Source organism: Bombina bombina, chromosome 2 (genome assembly GCF_027579735.1).
Source record: "Bombina bombina isolate aBomBom1 chromosome 2, aBomBom1.pri, whole genome shotgun sequence".
In the NCBI taxonomy this organism is placed as follows: domain Eukaryota; kingdom Metazoa; phylum Chordata; class Amphibia; order Anura; family Bombinatoridae; genus Bombina; species Bombina bombina.
This window is the reverse complement of record NC_069500.1, coordinates 397,949,411-397,969,946: the sequence shown is the minus strand read 5'-3', so window position 1 is coordinate 397,969,946 and position 20,536 is coordinate 397,949,411. Positions and strand designations below refer to the sequence as shown.

At 40.1% G+C, this 20,536-nt stretch overlaps 1 protein-coding gene across 1 annotated transcript in view; it reads right to left on the bottom strand.

The window, feature by feature from the left end:
• Positions 1–20,536, bottom strand: part of ULK1 (unc-51 like autophagy activating kinase 1) — a 152,023-nt gene that overhangs the window by 7,923 nt on the left and 123,564 nt on the right. Inside the window, exons 20-26 of the mRNA XM_053701867.1 lie at positions 19,348–19,541; positions 17,012–17,127; positions 16,468–16,611; positions 16,086–16,273; positions 14,876–15,054; positions 2,882–3,000; positions 816–973 (exon numbers count right to left, since the gene is read on the bottom strand). Of these exons, the coding sequence (XP_053557842.1) occupies positions 816–973; positions 2,882–3,000; positions 14,876–15,054; positions 16,086–16,273; positions 16,468–16,611; positions 17,012–17,127; positions 19,348–19,541 (1,098 nt within the window). The remainder of the gene's footprint in view (positions 1–815; positions 974–2,881; positions 3,001–14,875; positions 15,055–16,085; positions 16,274–16,467; positions 16,612–17,011; positions 17,128–19,347; positions 19,542–20,536) is intronic.

Sequence of the window (20,536 nt, the reverse complement as noted above, 5' to 3'; positions counted from 1 at the left end):
GTAGCAGCGGTTTTAAGACCACTGGTACTTAACCTCTACGCCAACTAAAATGTGGCGGAGTGAATTAATTCCAATCTGATCTGGATGATTGACAGCAGCGAGGCCAGGCAGACAGGTTCACAGTAGCGAACCTTGTCCGTCCGTTCATTAATAAATGGGGTCCATTGTCTTAACAAAATGTTTCCACTCCAGTCATCAAGTACATAGCTCTATGTGTGGGCTGATAACAGTGATTGACTCATATATATGTATGAGAAATCCTTATGATCTGCCATTATAGAGGTATTTTAGAAGAGTTGATAAACACGAGCTATGCTACTATAACAATTTTCCAAAGGTTTATAGTTGTCTGTTGTATTATGGAGTTCCTTGTGTTTGTTCATCTTTTATAGGTACCCTTTGATCTTACTCAGAGTTTGAGGACGTTATCAGCATTGAAGATTTGTACCAAACCACATACCTTGGACTATTGTATGCACATATTTTTAACATTAAACATGTTTTATTCATTTGATTAAGGACCTCAGCATATTGATTCTTTATGTCTTTTTGTGTAACAGTAATAATGTTTTTTTCTCTAAGGTGCTATTTGTACATGGGTTTTGAAGGGATCACATTATTATAAGTTGTTTGGTCTCAGAGTGAGCGTGTACTTTTTTATTTTGTTGTCCACTGTATAAGCAAATCCTTTTCCTAACCAGAGGTCTGAAACATACCTGGCTATAAAACTGTATGTTAAAGAAGCAAGAACAAATATAAATGGAAGAAGAGTACAGAGCAGTTTTTCTGTTTACTGATGCCTCTCAGCTTCTTACCATTTGGACAGCATAACTGAATATGAGCTTCTCGGCTGTGATGCTGTTAATCCGGTCCATCAACTTCTGCTTGTCAGCGAAGAACCTCTGAAGCTGTGCATTCAAGGAGACACAGGAAGACACACTGGACTTGTACAGCTCATTTAGCTTTTTCACCACTAGAGGGTAGAAAAGGACAAACATAGACTCTGTAAAGCTTTCTGTGTCTTAAAAGTGACATCCATCATGTGTACAAGGCAGATTACAGAAATCAAGAATGGTAAATTTCACATTGAAAGCTCAATCTCATTGTTTAATTTCTTAGGAAGGTAAAAGAGAATCAAATGCAGTAAACTATGAAACATATTATTTAATTTAGACTGTCATTTAAATGTTGTGTAAAGCATCACATTCTGCTTAAAATCTACAGTTTTATTGATATTGATATGCATTTAGAATATTTATTAAGTACGAACACTTCCTCAAGATTTCTTTATCTGGTTCACAATGGCTAAGCTTGTGAGGCTGTCTTTTACTACAGTGTATACTGCAAAAAAAGGTAGAAAACATTTACCGCTCTCTAAATCTCCTTTAACGCCACCCAATATACAGAGAGGGTTAACTCCCTCTTTCTGAAAAGGTACGAGCATACGGGAGCGCAATACCCCCGAGACAAACACTGGAAACCGGATTCCCACCTGTTATTCCTGGCTGATAGCAGTAAACTCAGCTTCAATAACAAACGTGTTTTGGTCCATAAATGGCCCTTTCTCAACTTCATTATGACGGTGTGTTAACCCTCTCTGTATATTGGGTGGCTTTAAAGGGGATTTGAAGAGCAGTAATATATATTTACTCTGACTTTTCACTATTTTTTTTATTAAATACTAAATAAAGGTTTATTTTATAGCTTTGAATATTTAGGTACAAGTGAGTGCTCCATAAAATCCTTAGAATTCTTCTCCATTCTTTATCCCTAACAGACTCTAGACTGACTGGAATTTAAATTTTGAATAAATTCTGTAAGTGTTGTACACACTCCTGCCCTTGAGCACATTTACTGTACAGTATAAAAAAAAACAAAGAAAATACTTGAAATTAACATTACTGAGTTTAGCAAACAGACATGAGGCTCTAACTAAAAATGCAGAACACAATCTCCCCACAAAGTCCAATAACTTGAATGGCAATGTATGGTGTGCGCTATTAGCCTCCTTAAACATTCTGAATGATGTTACAGTCACTTTCATGTACCATTATGATCCATGCTCATGTGAGGATAGGGACTGTAAGAAAATAACTTGAACTCTCCGAATGGGATAATATGGTTAACTCAGCAGTAGATTAGAATACTGTCCTGAAAATCAATACTAAATGGTATTTATGTGATCCTCTTTAACCTCCACACAGCTTATCCCTCAACAAAGCATCTACAGCAGCAGAGACATGCTCTCACATGTATTATGGGAGTGCCCATCTGTGGGCCCAAATCTAGATTTTGCTTGGCACAGTAAAAGGTCAGCAGATATAGAAAACATTTGGTCTAACTCAGATTACCAGTTAGGGGCTTACCCACATATTTTAACTAAGCTACTAGCCAACAATCAAATATTAGTAAGGTTTCTGTTGATCAAGAGGAAAAGCTAGTGCATCTAAACAGGACTATTCTATCAACAGAACTAGTTTAAACATGAAGTACTGTAAAGGTCTCTGTGGGCACAAAGAACATCAGATGACACTAGTAGATCCCAGAATATCTTTATTTTGATCATGTTTCTTTGACAAGTAGAGGTTACTTATATCCATGAAAATGTTTTCCTACTATTTGAAGAGCAATGATAATTATTCCCGGTCACTCAAATGTTCCTATAGACTTTATTACTAATATTTCAACGACCATACTGTATTCTTCCCCTTATCTCTCAGCTTAAAATATTACAAACCCCAATGCTAACAGATTTGTTTATGTAATGTAGCTTTAGTGTTTGTGGATCATTTCCTCCATTTCCCTTTGTCTGTAGCTTGAAATGTGTCCGTTCACACAATCTACTATACAGGCCTGATACTAAAATGGAGTAACCACTTACCATGTTTAACAGTAGAGGAGAGGCACAGTTTGCCATTTTTGACTTGCTCCATAGCAGTTTGTAATCCACTAGAGAGGAGCTCAGAAGATTTGAGGTAAAGAACCAGCTGTTCTGCGTAACTAGAGGGAAAAAAAAATGTGTTTACTGTCTGTCCTTTTAAAGCAGACCGGCCTGAAAATTTCATAAAAGGTCAAATGTGAAATACAATGCAGAACTTTTCAAATTTGATTAGAAGCATTTTTGTAACACACTTGTAAAACATTTTCTTTCCTAAGATATGGAGAGTCCACAACATCATTCAATTACTAGTGGAAATATCACTCCTGGTCAGCAGGCAAAGAGCACCACAGCAAAGCTGTTAAGTGTCACTCCCCTACCCATAATCCCCAGTCATTCTCTTTGCCTCTGTCAATGAAGGAGGTGAAGTTTGGTGTCTGAAGAAATTAATTCCTTTTTTGGGTACTTTTCCCTGCAAGCAAGGATTTGGGTTTAGCCGAGTCCACATCAATCTCTTCAGTAGAGTAGGTGGTGATTTTTAAGCAGTTAGGAAGTTGTGAGGTAGTCCTTGCTTTGTTTCCTAACACATTGCTGCCCTTGGTACAGAAAGCCAGAGTTGGTTACCCTGTTCTTTCTTTTTCTACAGGTCTCTGTAAGGAGTATGTGTCCTTTCACGCCTTGTGAGCTGTTTTTCTGCCGGACAGCTAGACTGCAGGTAAGTGCTTTTGTCTTCTAGGTCTTGGAGACTTGCACTTCAGAAGAATATGTCATATGCAGTAGATGGGGACATTTTTAAAATCCTTTATACAGGATTCTCTTTGGCAGTGGGCAGGCACATTATGTATGTTGAGACTAAAGGTTAATCTTCCCTTTATTGGGACATTTTTCCCCTTTGGGCTAATTTTGTTGAAATACTTTATTAGTGTGTGTGTGGGGCTTAGGCTTTATACAGGGATTTATGTATAAACTTAAAATTTGCCAGTTGGTTTTCATTGTTTGCTTAGCTAGAACAGGCTGACAGACTGTTTGAGCGTTTGTGTAAATTTAGCTCCGGTGTTGTAGGCGGCCTGATTTGTTTATTATTTCAAATAATTTTTGCATAACATTAAGCGGCTGTGGTATTAAAAATTCTTAAAGTGACAGTGTATTTAAAAAATTTCTACAATTTGGGGATTTTTTTATTTATTATTATAGACATGGAAGACTCTGTGTCTTGACAAATGCTTGTTATGCCTATAGACACACATTGTTTTGCCTATGCAATTCTGTGCTGCATGCTTAGCTAGAACACTTCAATTTAAAGATAAATTGTTGCCCGCTGAGCCCAATGTCTCTCTGGATGATGCTGTTCAGGCAATGCCATAGCTTTCTCCTCAAACGTCCCAAGCCTCTATGGCGTCACATACAGTGCCCTGCAGTTCCTCTCGGCCTCCTGGAGGAGTTTATTTGCCTGCAGATTTTGCTGCACAGGTATCTTCTGCGGTATCTGCGGCATTCAGATAGTACTGCGTAGCAGATAGTAAGTACTGCTACGCAGGTTGCCCTCCCTCATAAGTCTGATATGGATACGTCAGTAGCCTCATAGGGTGAAATCTCAGATTCGGACAGTATATTTCCTTCATCTACTACTGAAGAAGTAAACTTCAGATTTAAGCTTGACCACCTTTGTGTACTGTTAAAGGAGGTACTGGCTACTTTGGACGACTCTGATGCTTCTGTCGATGTCAACCCTAGTAAACTTAATAAATACTATGATGTTCCTTCCTCTGTGGAAGTTTTTCCTGTCCCAGACCATGTGGGAGAAGTCAGGGATTCCTTTCTCCCCGTCTCCCGTATTTAAAAAGATGCTTCCTGTTGCTGACTCCATTAAAGATTCTTGGCACACAGTGCCTAAAGTAGAAGGTGCTATTTCTACTCTGGCTAAGAGAACTGGAAGCTTATTTGAAGAAGATGTATGTTCATCAAGGTCTTCAATAGCAACCTGCAGTTTGTATTGCCACAGTAGCAAGTGCGGCATCTTATTGGTGCAACACCTTGTCTGAATCAATTTTAATAGAGACTCCGTTGGAGGAGATACAAGATTGGATTAAGGCTCTCAAACTAGCCAATTCCTTTATTTCTGATGCTAACATGCAAGTTATTAGACTGGGAGCCAAGATGTCTGGCTTCACTGTCCTAGCCCGCAGGGCATTGTGGCTAAAATCCTAGTCAGCTGATGTTACTTCTAAGTCCAAGCTTCTGGCGCTTCCTTGCAGGGTAAGACCTTGTTCAGACCAGGTCTGGCAGAAATAATTTCTGATATTATAGGTGGAAAAGGGTCTTTTCTACCGCAAGCCAAGAAGAACAGACTCAACGGACGTCAAAGTAATTTTGTTCCTTTCGTAACTTCAAAGGTCAAAAGTCTTCCTCTCCCTCTTCCAAGCAGGAGCAGTCCAAGTCTTCTTGGAAGCCATATCAGTCTTGGAATAAGGGGAAGCAATCAAAGAAACCCTCAGCTGAGTCTAAGTCAGCATGAAGGGTCGGCCCCCGGTCCGGGATCGGATCAATTGGGGGGCAGACTTTCCCTGTTTTGTCAAGTGTGGAGACGAGATGTCCCAGATCCTTGGGCTGTGGACATAGTATCTCAGGGTTACAAAATAGAATTAAAAACGTTCCCTCAAAGGGGCAGATTCCACCTCTCAAGATTATCTGCAGACCAGGTAAAAAGAGAGGAATTCTTGAACTGCGTTCAGGACCTTTCCTCCCTGGGAGTGATTGTTCCAGTTCCAGTAAGAGAACAGGGTCTAGGATTCTATTCAAATCTGTTCATGGTGCCAAAAGAGAGGGTACTTTTCGACCCATTTTAGGCCTAAAGTTCCTCAACAAGCTCCTCAGGGTACCGTCCTTCAAAATGGAAACCATTCGTTCTATTCTTCCTTTGGTCCAAGAGGGTCAGTTTATGATGACCATAGACCTGACCTGAAGGACGTGTATCTTCATGTTCCCATCTACAAGGATCATGGCAAATACTTAAGATTCGCCTTTCTAGACAAACACTTTCAGTTTGTGGCTCTTCCGTTTGGCCTTGCCACAGCTCCCAGAATTTTCTCAAAGGTTCTGGGGGCTCTCTTGGCAGTGATCAGGTCCCGGGGAATTGCAGTGGCGCCATTCCTGGACAACATATTGGTTCAGGCGCCATTTTTTTCAACAAGCAAACTCTAATACAGAGATCTTGTTGATTTTTCTACGTTCCCACGGTTAGAATGTGAACCTGGAAAAGAGTTCCCTTGTTCCAGCTACAAGTGTGGTTTTCTTAGGGACCATAATAGATTCACTATCTATGAAAGATTTTCTGACGGAAGTCAGAAAATCCTGAATTCTCTCCTCTTGCCTCTCTCTACAGTCTACTGTTCGTCCATCAGTGGCTCAATGTATGGAGATAATTAGTCTGATGGTCGCTTCCATGGACATCATTCCCTTTGCTCGATTCCATTCGAGAGCTCTGCAATTATGCATGCTCAGACAATGGAACGGAGACCATTCGGATCTGTCTCAGAGGATAGATCTAGACCAGTCGACAAGAGACTCTCTCCCGTGGTGGCTATCTCTGGACCATCTGTCTCAGGGCACATGCTTCCGCAGACCTTCCTGGGTGATTGTGACCATGGACGCCAGCCTGCTAGGCTGGGGAGCAGCCTGGGACTCGTTAAAGGCACAGGGACTATGAACTCGGGAGGAGTCTGCTCTCCCCATAAACATCTTAGAATTAAGAGAGATTTACAATGCTCTGATGGCTTGGCCTCAAATTGTCTTTAGCCTGGTTTATAAGGTTTCAGTCGGACAACATCACCTCAGTGGCTTACATCAACCACCAGGGAGGAACTCGGAGTTCCTTAGCCATGAAGGAGGTGCCCCAGATTATTCAATGGGCGGAAGCTCACAATTGTTGTCTATCTGCCATCCACATTCCTGGAGTGGACAACTGGGAAGCGGATTTCCTGATAAGATAGACATTTCATCCTGGGGAGTGAGCTCTCCATCCGGAGGTGTTCTCCAAGTTAACCCTCAAATGCGGGTGCCGGAATTGGATCTGGTAGCATTTTGGCAGAACACCAATCTTCCAAGGTACGGTTAAGAGATCCTCAGGCCGCTCTGATAGCTGCTCTGGCGGTTCCTTGGGATTTCGGTCTAGCATACCTGTTTCCTCCGTTTGAGCTCCTTCCACGAGCTATTGCTTGTATCAAACAGAAGAGAGCATCGGTAATTCTAATAGCTCTGGTATGGCCTCGCAGGATCTGGTATGCAGACCTAGTGAAGATGTCATCTCGGCCACCTTGGAGGTTGCCTCTGAGGAAGGACCTTCAAACTCAGGGTCCATTCCTCCATCCAAATCTCGTTTCTCTGAAGCGGACTGCTTGGAGATTGAACGCTTAGTTCTGTCTAAGTTTGGATTTTCTAAGTTGGTCATTGAGACCATGATCCGGGCTCGCAAGCCTGTTATTCGAAAAATTTACTATAAGGTATGGCGTAAATACTTTAATTGGTATGAATCTAAGGGCTACTCTTCGAGTAGGGTCAGTATTCCTAGAATTTTGTCTTTACTCCAGGAAGGTCTGAAGAAAGGGTCGTCAGTCAGATTTCTGAAAAGTCAGATTTCTGCATTATCTATTTTGTTACACAAGCGTCTGGCAGCTGTGCCAGATGTTCAATCTTTTTGTCAGGCCCTGGTCAGAATCAGGCCTGTGTTTAAACCTGTTGCCTTAATCTTGTTCTTAAAGTTTTGCAGCAGGCTCCATTTGAGCCAATGCATTCCATAGATATTAAGTTGCTATCTTGAAAGGTTTTGTTTCTTATTGTTATCTCTTCTGGCCAGAGAGTTTCGGAACTCTCGGTTTTGCAGTGTGATTCGCCTTACCTTATCTTTAGTGCGCATAGGGTGGTTCTTCATACTAAATTGGGGTTTCTTCCTTAAGTGGTTTCAAGTAGAAATATTAATCAGGAAATTGTTGTTCCTCCTCTCTGTCTCAATCCTTCTTCTCATAAAGAATGTCTGTTGCACAACTTGGATGTTGTGTGTGCTCTAAAATTCTACCTACTAAAGATTTTCACCAGTCTTCTGCCCTGTTTGTTTGTTTAATAAAGAGGGTGACACCCTCTTTATTCAATATTTCCTTTAGAGGAGTAGCACCAGGTCTTTGTACCGGTTCCTCTGGCCCCTAATAACTAGCATAGTGCCACACTAACCTCTTTTGACTCTTCCTGTTTGTTTCTCAGGAAAGCACAAGGTTCAAAAGGCTACTGCTATTTCTCTTTCCCTCTGGTTGAGAAGTATAATTTGTTTTGCTTATGAGACTGCTGGACAGCAGCCTCCTGGGGGAATTACAGCTCATTCCACTAGGGCTGTCTCCTCCTCTTGGGCTTTCAAAAATGATGCTTCTGTGGAACAGATTTGCAAGGCTGCAACTTGGTCCTCTCTGCATACTTTTTCCCCAAGCTAGAGTACACAGATGATAAGGGAGGGACAAGACAGGAAACCTAAACAGAAGGCACCACTGCTTGAAGAATCTTTCTCCCAAAAGCGGCCTCAGCCAAGGCAAAAGTGTGAAATTTGTAAAAATTTTTAATAAGTGTGAAGAGAGGACCAAGTTGCAGCCTTGCAAATCTGTTCCACAGAAGCTATATTTTTGAATGCCCAGGAAGAGGAAACAGCCCTCGTAGAATGATCCGTAAATCTCCCAGGAGGCTGCTGTCCAGCAGTTTCATAGGCAAACCTAATGATACCCTTCAGCCACAAAGAAAGAGAAGTAGCCGTAGCTTTCTGCCCCTTACGTTTCCCAGAGAATAACACAAACAGAGCAGACGACTGACAAAAATCCTTAGTCGTCTGTAAATAGAATTTTAATGCACGCACCATGTCCAGATTGTGCAAAAGCCGTTCCTTTTGAGAAGAAGGATTAGGACGCAAGGAAGGAACAACAATCTCCTGATTAATGCTCCGATCTAAAACTACTTTAGGGAGAAACCCTAACTTAGTACGCAAAACTACCTTATCCAAATGAAAAATAAGGTAAGGAGACTCATATTGTAATGCCGAGGGCTCTGACACTCTACGAGCAGATGAAATAGCAACAAGAAACAAAACTTCCCAAGATAACAACTTAATATCTAAGGAATGCATTGGCTCAAACGGAGCCCCTTGAAGAGCCTTAAGAACTAAATTAAAGGGACAGTATACACTCATTTTCATATAACTGCATGTAAAAGACACTACTATAAAGAATAAGATGCACAGATATTGATATAAAAATCCAGTATAAAACTGTTTAAAAACTTACTTAGAAGTTCTAAGTTTAGCTCTATTGAAAAGGTGGCTGGAAAGCCCACTGCAAATGGGAAATAAGACACTCCCCACCTCCCCCTTCTTTTGCATATGAAAAGACCCTTTACACAAACAGGACAAGCTGGAGTAGGTATACGTCAGTATTCCCATAAAACTTTGGGGCTTGGTTAGGAGTCTGAAAATCAGAGCAATGTTACTTAAAAATAAGCAAAACTATACATTTTTTAAAAAAAACAACTTTATGGGCTTTATAAATAGATCATCTACTAAACATTTATGCAAAGAAAAAATTAGTGTATAATGGCCCTTTAAGACTCCAGGGAGGAGTAACTGGCTTGAACACAGGCCTGATCCTGACCAAGGCCTGACAAAACGGTTGCACGTTTGGGACCTCCGCCAGATGTTTATGTAACAAAATAGACAAGGCAGATATTTGACCCTTTAGGGAACTTGCCGATAAACCCTTCTCCAAACCTTATTGGAGGAAGGATAGAATTATAGGAATCCTAACTCTACTCCAAGAGTAGCCCTTGGATTCACACCAATACAGATATTTACGCCATATCTTATGGTTAATCTTTATAGTCACAGGTTTGCGAGCCTGAATCATGGTCTCAATGACCGATACCGAAAATCGACGCTTAGATAAAATTAAGCGTTCAATCTCCAAGTAGTCAGCTTCAGAGAAACTAGACTTGGATGAAGGAAGGGCCCTTGAAGTAGAAGGTCCTTTCTCAACGGAAGTCTCCAAGGTGGAAGAGATGACATGTCCACCAGGTGTGCATACCAAATCTTGCGAGGCCACGCCAGTGCAATGAGGATCACCAACGCCCTCTCCAGCTTGATTCTAGCAATGACCCGAGGTAGAAGAGCGAATGGAGGAAATAGGTAAGCAAGACTGAAATTCCAAGGTACCGCCAGGGCGCCTATCAGTACAGCTTGAGGGTCCCTTGACCTCGACCCGTACCTCAGAAGCTTGGCATTCTGCCAAGATGCCATGAGAGCCAATTCCAGCTGACCCCATTTGAGAATCAGACTGGAAAACACTTCCGGATGGAGTTCCCACTCCCCCGGGTGAAAGGTCTGTCTGCTCAGGAAGTCCGCCTACCAGTTGTCCACTCCTGGGATGTGGATCGCCGACAGACAGCAATTGTGGGTCTCCGCCCAATAAATTATCGTGGCAACCTCTGTCATGGCCAAGGGACTCCAAGTACCTCCCTGATGGTTGATGTAAGCCACTGGAAGTTGATGAACCGGACAGAGGCTAACTGAGGCCAGGCCAGAAGAGCATTGAAGATTGCTCCCAGCTCCAGAATGTTTATGAGTAGAACAGACTCCAACCGAGTCCATGTTCCCTGAGCCTTTTAGAGAGCCCCAGACTGCTCCCGATCCCAGAAGGCTGGCGTCCGTTGTCACAATCACCCAGATGAGTCTGCGGAAGAAAGTTCCCTGGGAGAGATGGTTCTGAGACAATCACCAAAGAAGAGAATCCCTCGTCTCCCGTTCCAGATGTAATCATGGAGACAGGTCCGCATAATATCCGTTCCACTGCCTGAGCATGCATAACTGCAGAGGTCTGAGGTGGAAACGGGCGAACGGGATGATGTCCATAGCTGCAACTATCAGACCGATTACCTCCATACTTTGAGTCACTGTGAGGATTCCAGTCCATCTTTTCCTTTTCTCCTAGGAATTTCAGCACTGCTTTACCACTCCCCTATTTAAGTAATCTGAGCACCTTAAACAGGTGCTTAGTTATTGTGCAAAGAAGCCTGAAGCTACGCCACCTCTGTGTCTCACCAGACCCAGAATTTATCTTGGATTATAATTGCTTACTAAAGTTAAAGATTGTTCATATTTCCCCTGAACTTCAACTACGTTGGAATACAACTACTGAAGAAACTGTTACTTGTAAATCTGCCTGCTTGTGCAATTGTCTGGCATTATCGTCTGCTCTTCTGACTCCAGTGTGTTAAACAACAAGTACTCGCTGCCTACCTGTATCTGCAGGGTCGTCATACTACGGTATATTTCCTCTCCTTAACAATTCCACCAGGCAGTAAAACTGACTTTGCCAGAAGCGTTCCATAACGGAACTTTGCCACACCTCCTGGGAGAACTTCTCACATACATCAGCTGTACACACAAACTGCTCTGCTCTCATGCAGACAGCTATTCGGGCATTCAAGCTACAAGTCTGAATCATTCCGGTAACGGAACTTCTCCACGCCCCCAGCAGGATCTCTCTCCACTTATGTCACAAGCTATTACAAAAAGTTCAGCTCACGCTACCGGGAAGAGTGCTCTTCCATCTCAGCATAAGACTGCCAGCTGTATAAACTAGAGATTGGCTGATCTCTCTTACTGATCCAACTGCTGCACCTCCGCTGTAGCATGTTAATCTCACAGCCTCTGTCATCTGGATACCAGCAACAGTTGCTAAATAGATAAAATCCCTGAAGGATTATAACAAAGGAACATAGTAAAAATAATTATTCAAACCTTATAAGTACCTGCTCCTTTCTTAGTAAGGAAATCTCCACAGTTCCACTTACTGAGCTAACTATACTACATGTTCTTAAAGGAGTATTGATACATAATAGTAATTTTGTTTAAGTAACTAATTATAGAAAACATCTATATCCTCTCAATAAAACCTCACTAAAGTCGCTCTGGGCTAATCCTTTATATTAGTTCAGTGTCAGAAGTGAAACATCCACTCATATAGCTTGTCTAGGACTGCAGTTGAGATCCAAACATATAACTGACCCTGACAGCCACTGACGGCCGAGGAGAGGACTGAAGCGCTAGACAAGAATTGAAAATCTTTAATTTCCTGACTTCTGTCAGAAATATCTTCATTGATAAGGAATCTATTATGGTTCCCAAGAAAACTACCCTTGTAGTTGGAACCAAGGAACTCTTTTCCAAGTTCACCTTCCATCTTGAAGGACGGTACTCTGAGGAACTTGTTTAGGCTTTTGAGGTCTAGAATTGGTCTGAAAGTTCCGTCTTTTTTGGGAACCACGAACAGATTGGAATAAAATCCCAGACCCTGCTCCTGTCTTGGGACAGGAAATTTCACTCCTAGGTCGGAAAGGTCTTGAACACAGTGTAAGAACGCCCCTCTTTTTGTCTGGTCTACAGATAATCTTGAGAGAAGAAACCTGCCCCTGGGAGGAAAAGTTTTGAACTCTAGTTTGTATCCCTGGGACACGATGTCCACCGCCCAGGGATCCTGAGCGAAGAAAGAAAGTCTGCCCCCCACAAGATCCGGTCCCGGATCGGGGGCAGACCCTCCATGCTGTCTTTGAGTAAATAGCAGGCTTCTTGGATTGTTTTCCCTTGTTCCAAGACTGGTTAGGCCTCCAGGAAGGCTTAGACTGTTCCTGCTTGGAAGAAGGAGAGGAGGGCTTTTTTTTGAAGTTTCGAAAAGGAACGAAAATTGCGTCCCTTCTGCTTATTTCACTTGTCCTGAGGGAGGAAATTACCCTTTCCTCCCGTAATGTCAGAAATTATTTCTGCAAATCCCGGCCCAAACAAGGTCTTCCCCTTGTAGGGAAAAGCCAAAAGCTTAGACTTAGATGACACATCCGCAGACCAAGATTTTAACCATAAGGTTCTGTGGGCCAGCACAGCAAAACCAGAAATCTTTGCTCCCAGTTTAATAACCTGAAGGGAAGCATCCATAATAAAGGAATTGGCCAACTTAAGGGCCTTAATCCTATCCTGGATCTCTTCAAGGGGAGTGTCTGTGCTAATAGAATCAGACAATGCATCAAACCAGTATGCCGCTGCACTAGTGACGGTAGCAATGCACACTGCAGGTTGCCATTGTAAACCCTGGTGTACATACATCTTCTTGAGTAACCCCTCTAATTCATTGTCCATATGATCTTTAAAAGAACAACTATCCTATATAGGCATAGTGGTCCTCTTAGCCAGAGTGGAAATTGCCCCTTCCACCTTGGGTACTGTCTGCCAAGACTCCTTAATAGAATCTGCTATAGGAGTGATATTCCCAATAGTAATTAGATGATCCATGGACTCGTCGTGTCATTAGAAAGAAAACAAAATGTATGCTTACCTGATAAATTTCTATCCGGATATGGAGAGTCCACGACCCCACCCTTTATTAAAGGGACAGTCAACACCAGAATTTTTGTTGTTTTAAAAGATAGATAATCCCTTTATTACCCATTCCCCAGTTTTGCATAACCAACACAGTTATAATAATACACTTTTTACCTCTGTGATTACCTTGTATCTAAGCATCTTCTGACAGCCCCCTGATCACATGACATTTTATTTATTATCTATTGACTTTCATTTTAGCCAATTAGTGCAGTGTCTGCCACAATCCACGGGCATGCTCACAATGTTATCTATAGGGTTTACCTGAACTAGCTCTCCCCTGCTGTGAAAAGCAAATACAAAAACATGATTAGAGGCGGCCTTCAAGGGCTTAGAAATTATCATATGAGCCTTCCTAGGTCTAGCTTTCAACTAAGAATACCAAAAGAACAAAGCAAAATTGGTGATAAAAGTAAATTGAAAAGTTGTTTAAAATTACATGCCCTATTTGAAACATGAAAGTTTTTTTTGGACTTGACTGTCCCTTTAAGACAGTTATTTTTTACTAATCCTCAGGCACCTCTACACCTTTGTGTTATTCCTTTTCCATTTCCCTTCGGTCGAATGACTGGGGATTATGAGTAGGGGAGTGACACTTAACAGCTTTTCTGTGGTGCTCTTTGCCTCGTCCTGCTGGCCAGGAGTGATATTCCCACTAGTAATTGAATGACGTTGTGGACCTTCCATAACCGGAAAGAAAGATATTTATCATGTAAGCATACATTTTGTTATAACTTCATAAAGTATTTAAAACTGCAAGCAACTGGCAGCTGATTTGCCAGTAAACTGCCTACATGCTCATATAGCACATCACCACGGGACCTTACAGTAAACAGCTTAGATGCACTTAAAAAGTTATCACTGAATCAGGAAGTATTTTATCTAGTCCTCCACATATACTAGCTACAGGTTTCAATGAACCTATAGACTTCTGAGCATGCAGAAGACAGGTACATAATAGCAGTTATGCCAAAAAGGGAGGTTGATTCACTGAATGATTTTCCTTAGAGGTGGTAATGACAAATATTATGAGGGAATTCAAAAGGGTAGCCTAATAATTAAGCTTATACAAGAAATACATGCAGACTCAATGGACTCTAGAGTTTTATGTATGGAGTTGCTTTGTTACATTTACCAGCAGAATTGGTTTCAATGTATATTCTTTTCTACAGACTATATACTCTCGTCTGAGAAATCTCTCCAATTTTAAATACCGATTCCCACATGGCGATACATCAGATAGAGATGTTGGTCTTTATTGAATGAAATGTCTCCATTGTACTGATGCTAGATAAATGAGTATTGATAATGACTTAGAGGGCAAAAGACATTTTGGTGCCAAGTTTATCATACACTGATCTAGTACTGCTGTCAGAAAGTCATCTTTATTTAAACACTAGAAAGCATTTCTGCTGCATTTGACTGGGTATAGCGAATACATTAAAAAAAAAAGATTAAAACTAGGTTTCAGCTCTTATTATTTTTCTTTGATTTGGTACATATAGTTATAAACCCCTGTCTTCAGTCTACTGTCACAGTCTCACCTCCACTCCCGACTCAGGAGGCTGATCTGATCGGCCACAACACTCTCCTGCATTTGATATTCAGAGGTCACTGACGCACTTGTATCCATGGAGCTTCCTTTGAGTGTTGCAATTTCTATAATGGAATGGGCAAAGGCCAGTGTAAAGCGGAGAATGCGCAGTGTATCTGTGTGTTCTTGCTGAAAAGACAAAGCAGTAGTGGAGAATAAGGAACAAGGAAAGCACTCATTTAGTGATTCATATACAAACAAATTTATAGCATCCAATTAAAATATTCTACTTTGCCTCTTTCATCATGTGATCGTGTAGTTGCTTGTTGACTGAACCTAGCAAGGTATTTGGGCTTTCTGCTCTAAACTATCAGAGGCATGACAATAGAGTATAAATCATATGTGTGGTATGAAAGGCTGTGCATAGAAACAGGGTACCCACTACTGATATCTTTCAACACAAAAAACAGGAAGTTGCCATGTTGAAATTCTGAGCTTGCAATAAATCTTCTTTGTTGACTCAAGAATATGACCTATTCAATATTTTTTATAGATATAAAACTATATTTAGCCCCCTTAAGGCAGCTATCATTTTCAGTTGAAGTGGTTAACTTGTGCGGTTCTACCCTACAGTGGTGAGACAACACTATAGCCCAATGCCTCCTGGAGCGAGGCATGTTGTAATAGCACTTCTCACCTGTTTTGGCAAGACCCGCACTATTACAGGGCCAAAAACACCTTAAGGACGCGCAATGTATTGTGTACATCCGTGTTATTAAAGGGTTAAGAAATGTATGTAGAATAAGCAGGTGAGTCTTGTTCTACTGACCTACATACTCCACTAGATGAATATAAATACCAGTTTAACAGGTTGTGAGGATCATTATGGGAGGATATGCTAGTTATTCAGCTTGTCTCACATTTACATTACATAATTAATGAAAACTGAAGTCAATTGCTATTGTAGCGGGTCATATAAAGGCTAAATATACCTATAAATGTTAACATGTTGGCAAAAATACATGTATTATTGGGACCCACATAAGATAATAATGCCCATCAAAAGCTTTCAATGATTAATGGTACCAGATCCATATTTATAAACTGCATATTCAGTCAAGAAAAAGGTTAATACTGCAGAATTCTTCATGAAAGGAACAAGCTTGGTCATACAATTTGATCAGATCAGTCAGTTGCTCTTACATATAAGGTCTACTTACCTCCATCAGAGTCTCCTCAGGTAATTCAGGCACTTCAAACATAACAACTCCCTCTGCATGAGATGCCCCTGTGTCTGGAAAGTTGCACCTGAGACTTGACGGAGCATCAAATGTTTCTCCACCTGTGCCAACTACAAGGTGTCTGCCAGTAAATGAGCCAGCAGAACTCTGAGAGCTGGAAGATCCCACTAAGATGTGGAAAGAGATGAGAGAAATATTATCTGAGAAGGATGACAAAGTATTATAACGGAGAGACGGAAAGAATCACTTTTTAAAAATTAAACCAAACAATTTTTTTTTTACTTTTCATATATATTTAATATAAAATGTCTGTTATAGCCCTTACAAAGCGGAAAATGAAGTAAATATTCTCAATCGTTACCTGAAAACAACCGCGTCCGTGTCGTCTGGGGAGGAGTTGTGCCATCAGTAGGGGAACCGACAGTAAACATAACTGGAGCTGGGCTTGTGGAGTACCCACCCTGGGCGCCACAATGTATGTTACCTCCATAACCAATTAACGGAGCTAAAGCAGATAGTAAAGAGATTACTGTCAAGCTCTATTTGAAGGGAGTATTATCTGCCATACTGTAACTTATTCATGACCACTTGTGTTTAGTTAATTAGAAAGAACACATTTGAAATTGATTGATGACCCACCAGAAATACTCACAAAATGCTACTTGACATCCAAAACGTTTTATAGACTATTTTCAAATGTATTCATTTTTCTAACTGTTGCCTTTTATGACAATATTGGCTGTAACTTATATTTTATACAATCTTCTATTATCAAATAATAATAAACAAAAATTCCACTTTATGCATTTTTCACTTTTAGAAAATACTGTATTCTTTGTAATTAACAGAGAGGAGTTTTTGCATTTTAAAGGTAAAAGTGATATTTATTGCAAGAAGCAACTCACCAGTTATTTCCATGGGTTTCTCTGCATTGAGACTGTCAGTGCTGCCTACATCAGACACCTGTGTCCCAAAGGCTGCCTTAAGCAAGAGATCTGTGAGTCTGCCTGTGCTAAGAGATCTGCAAGAAAAGCACAAAAAAATTAACCAAAAATCCAGAGCACAAAATATTCACCTTGGAACAGGACAGTTTGCCTCTTGCAAATATCATAATCCTCCATGACCTGTGTTAACTTATCTAGAAGTTAATATATGCAAGCTCAGATTGGTTTAGATGAATATTTTTATACAAAGTCCTGTCAATATACTGACATTATAAGATATAATAATACAAATGAATTATGTATAACATTATACTGTCACATTTTGCACCCAACACCCCAGAGAGACTGCAACCGTTAAGATTACTTATGACCCTTTACAGCAAATAATCTAAAGGCCATTTTTCTCTCTTACTCCTCCATTTGTCTGCAGCCTTTGATACTATTGACCAAACTCTTTTGCTCCAAACCCTCCAATCCTTTGGCATTTGTTTCACGGCCCTCTTGTGGTTCTCCACCTACCTGATTTACCATACCATTAATGGATCCTTCTCTGGCGCATTCTCTACCCCTTTAACACTTTCTGTTGGGGTTACCACAAGACTCTGTTCTTAGTTCCCTTCTCTTTTCAATCTATACTTCATCCTTAAGTTCCTTATTAAAGCTCCATGTGTTTTATTGTAATTTATATGTTAATGACACCAAAATCTACGTCTCTGCACCAGGCCGAGCCATCCCTTGCTAACTTCTATTACTAATAGTTTTTCTAATATTTCATCCTGGATTTGCTTTCACTACATTAAGCTAAATCTCTCTAAAACTGAGCTCTATTTTCCCCTTCTTCCAAAATCCCAACGAGACATTCTATAACTGATAACATCATTGCCCCAACCCATCATGCTTGATGCTTTGGTTACACACTTAACTAATATATTTCATTCACTCCTCACATCCAGTCTTTGGCCAATTCTTACAGTTGTCCCCTTAAAAAAATCTCCAAAATGTGCCAATTCCTCAAACAAGACACAACTAAGAATTTACACCACTCTCTCCTAATTCCCTGCATTGTCTATTGCAGTTCCACTCGCTTTGATCTCCCTTAGCTGCTGTCTATCTCCTTTCCAATCCATAATGAATGCCCCTGCCAGGCTGATCTTCCTTAAACATCGCTCCTCACCTGCTGTACTTCTCTGCCAATCTCTTCACTGGCTTCCCGTAGGCCTTCAGAATACAACACAAAATCCAGACCCTAACATTCAACGCCCTCAAGAACATTGCTCTTCCTATATATCTGACCTTGTCTCCAGATACTCTCCCTCCTGTCCCCTTTGCCATGCTTATGATCACATTCTTTTCTCCTCTTTACATTCCCATCTACAAGACTTCTCCAGAATGGCCCAAACCTTGTGGAACTCTCTGCCTCGCTGCACAAGACTCTAACCTTTTTTTAAAAGTTTCAAGTGCTCCTTAAATACCCCACTATTCAAGGATGCATACAATGTATGCTAACCTTTTCTTACCTCATTTTCTCATTTCTTTTTGCATCCCTTAATCCCCTTAGCATATAAGCCAACAAGCACAGCTGTCCTGTATATCACATTCATGTAAGCTGATATATAACAGTTGCCAATACTTGACAAGGTCCTTTTACTTCTTATAAAATGTTAGATTTGGATATTATACCTATGTTTATAGCTCTGTGGAATCTGTTGATGCTCTACAAATAACTGATTATAATATTCATATCACAATGATTTTCAACCAAGGGTGAAAAACATTCCAAAAATACTCACTGTATTGCTTTGCTAATGAATAATTGTCTCCTTATTCCAGTACATTAACAAAGTCTTGGGGTGTCATAAAAACATATACAAATAATTTGGGGGTGGGGTGCAATGTACAAAAACATTGCCTCATAACTATACAGAATATCTGTAACCAGGGTCATTATTAATCCACAGAGGAAAAAAAGCAGAACCCTACTTCTATTTGTAAATTATAAGTCTGGATTTGCAAATAAGACCAAGCCAGTACACCAGGCCACCTAATAATTTATGCAGTAAATCAATGTGAATTTGTAAACATATTTGTGTATATTTGTTAAATCATTTTTACTTGTCAGATCCTTATTAACTAAATTCTGATTACCATTTCTGTTCTCAGTTTAGAAATATTGTTTTAACCCACAGTGGTATTGGTAACATATTTCTAGTCATACTCAGGGTTAAATGATCATTTTCAATCTGTAGCATGATTAGAGGCAAAGTAGTTTTCTGTGTAATATCAGTGAGTAAATTTACCTGCCAAAGGGTCCTTTCACTTCCTCCACAGGACGTAGCCCCACGCTGGGTTGTTGGCACTGAAAGTGACCGATATTCTTCAAGTCAGGAAGAGTCTTGTTCCTAGTGGGTGGAACCATCACCCCCTGGTGAGTTAGCAGAGCCAAAAGGTTCTGAGAGTTGTGGCCCTTTGGGAACTCAAAAGTGGATATATTCTAAAGATGACAGAGAAAGGAGAGATCGGTAAGGCGATGGAAATATGAAACAAAAATACTTATAATCCCTTACAACACACACATTATATATATATATATATATATATATATATATATATATATATATATATATATATATATATATATATATACATACATACATACACACACACACACACACAGACATATATATATTATATATATATATATATATATACATACACAAACATACACACATACGTATATGATATACAGTATATAGTGTGTGTGTGAAACAGTGTCACAAATATGTAAACAGTAGCAACTTCCTGAAGACTCTTTTCTGCATCCCTATCCTTCTTGATACTTTTTCTAGACTTCATTCTAAAAGTAGGACTGCAAAAACAGGGCATATATTATATATTACATTTCAGATTTGCAACTGGTATGTGATCATACACATAGATATTTATAGAATTATTCACATTCCAGCTGATATTTACTTCCAATATAAAAATTGATTGTTCAATTTTGTGCTCTGACATTACAGACAGATTTGCAAAGCCACTTTTAAACATACAACATGAATGCTGCAGCTCACAAACATCCATCATAAACTCCCAAATTGAAATTCCTAAAGTAAAAAATAATTTTGGGATTTAAAACACAGCAAAGTTAGAATTATGTATCGTCAGCCTTTTCTATAAGAGAAATGATCATAAAGGCAAATGGTCAAAATATGGAATGTGGTGGGTGTTATTATATATACACACACACACACTGGCGTTCAAAAGTGCGGCGTCACTTAGACATTTTATTATTTTCCATAAAAACATACATGAAATTAGTTTGAATAGGAAATATAGTAATTAACAGGGTTAGAAATAATGAATTTTAAGGGAAATAATTGTGTTCAAGCTTTGCTTTCGTCAAAGAATCCTCCATGTGCAGCAATTACAGCCTTGCAGACCTTTTGAATTCTAGTTGACAATTTGTTTAGGTAATCTGAAGAGATT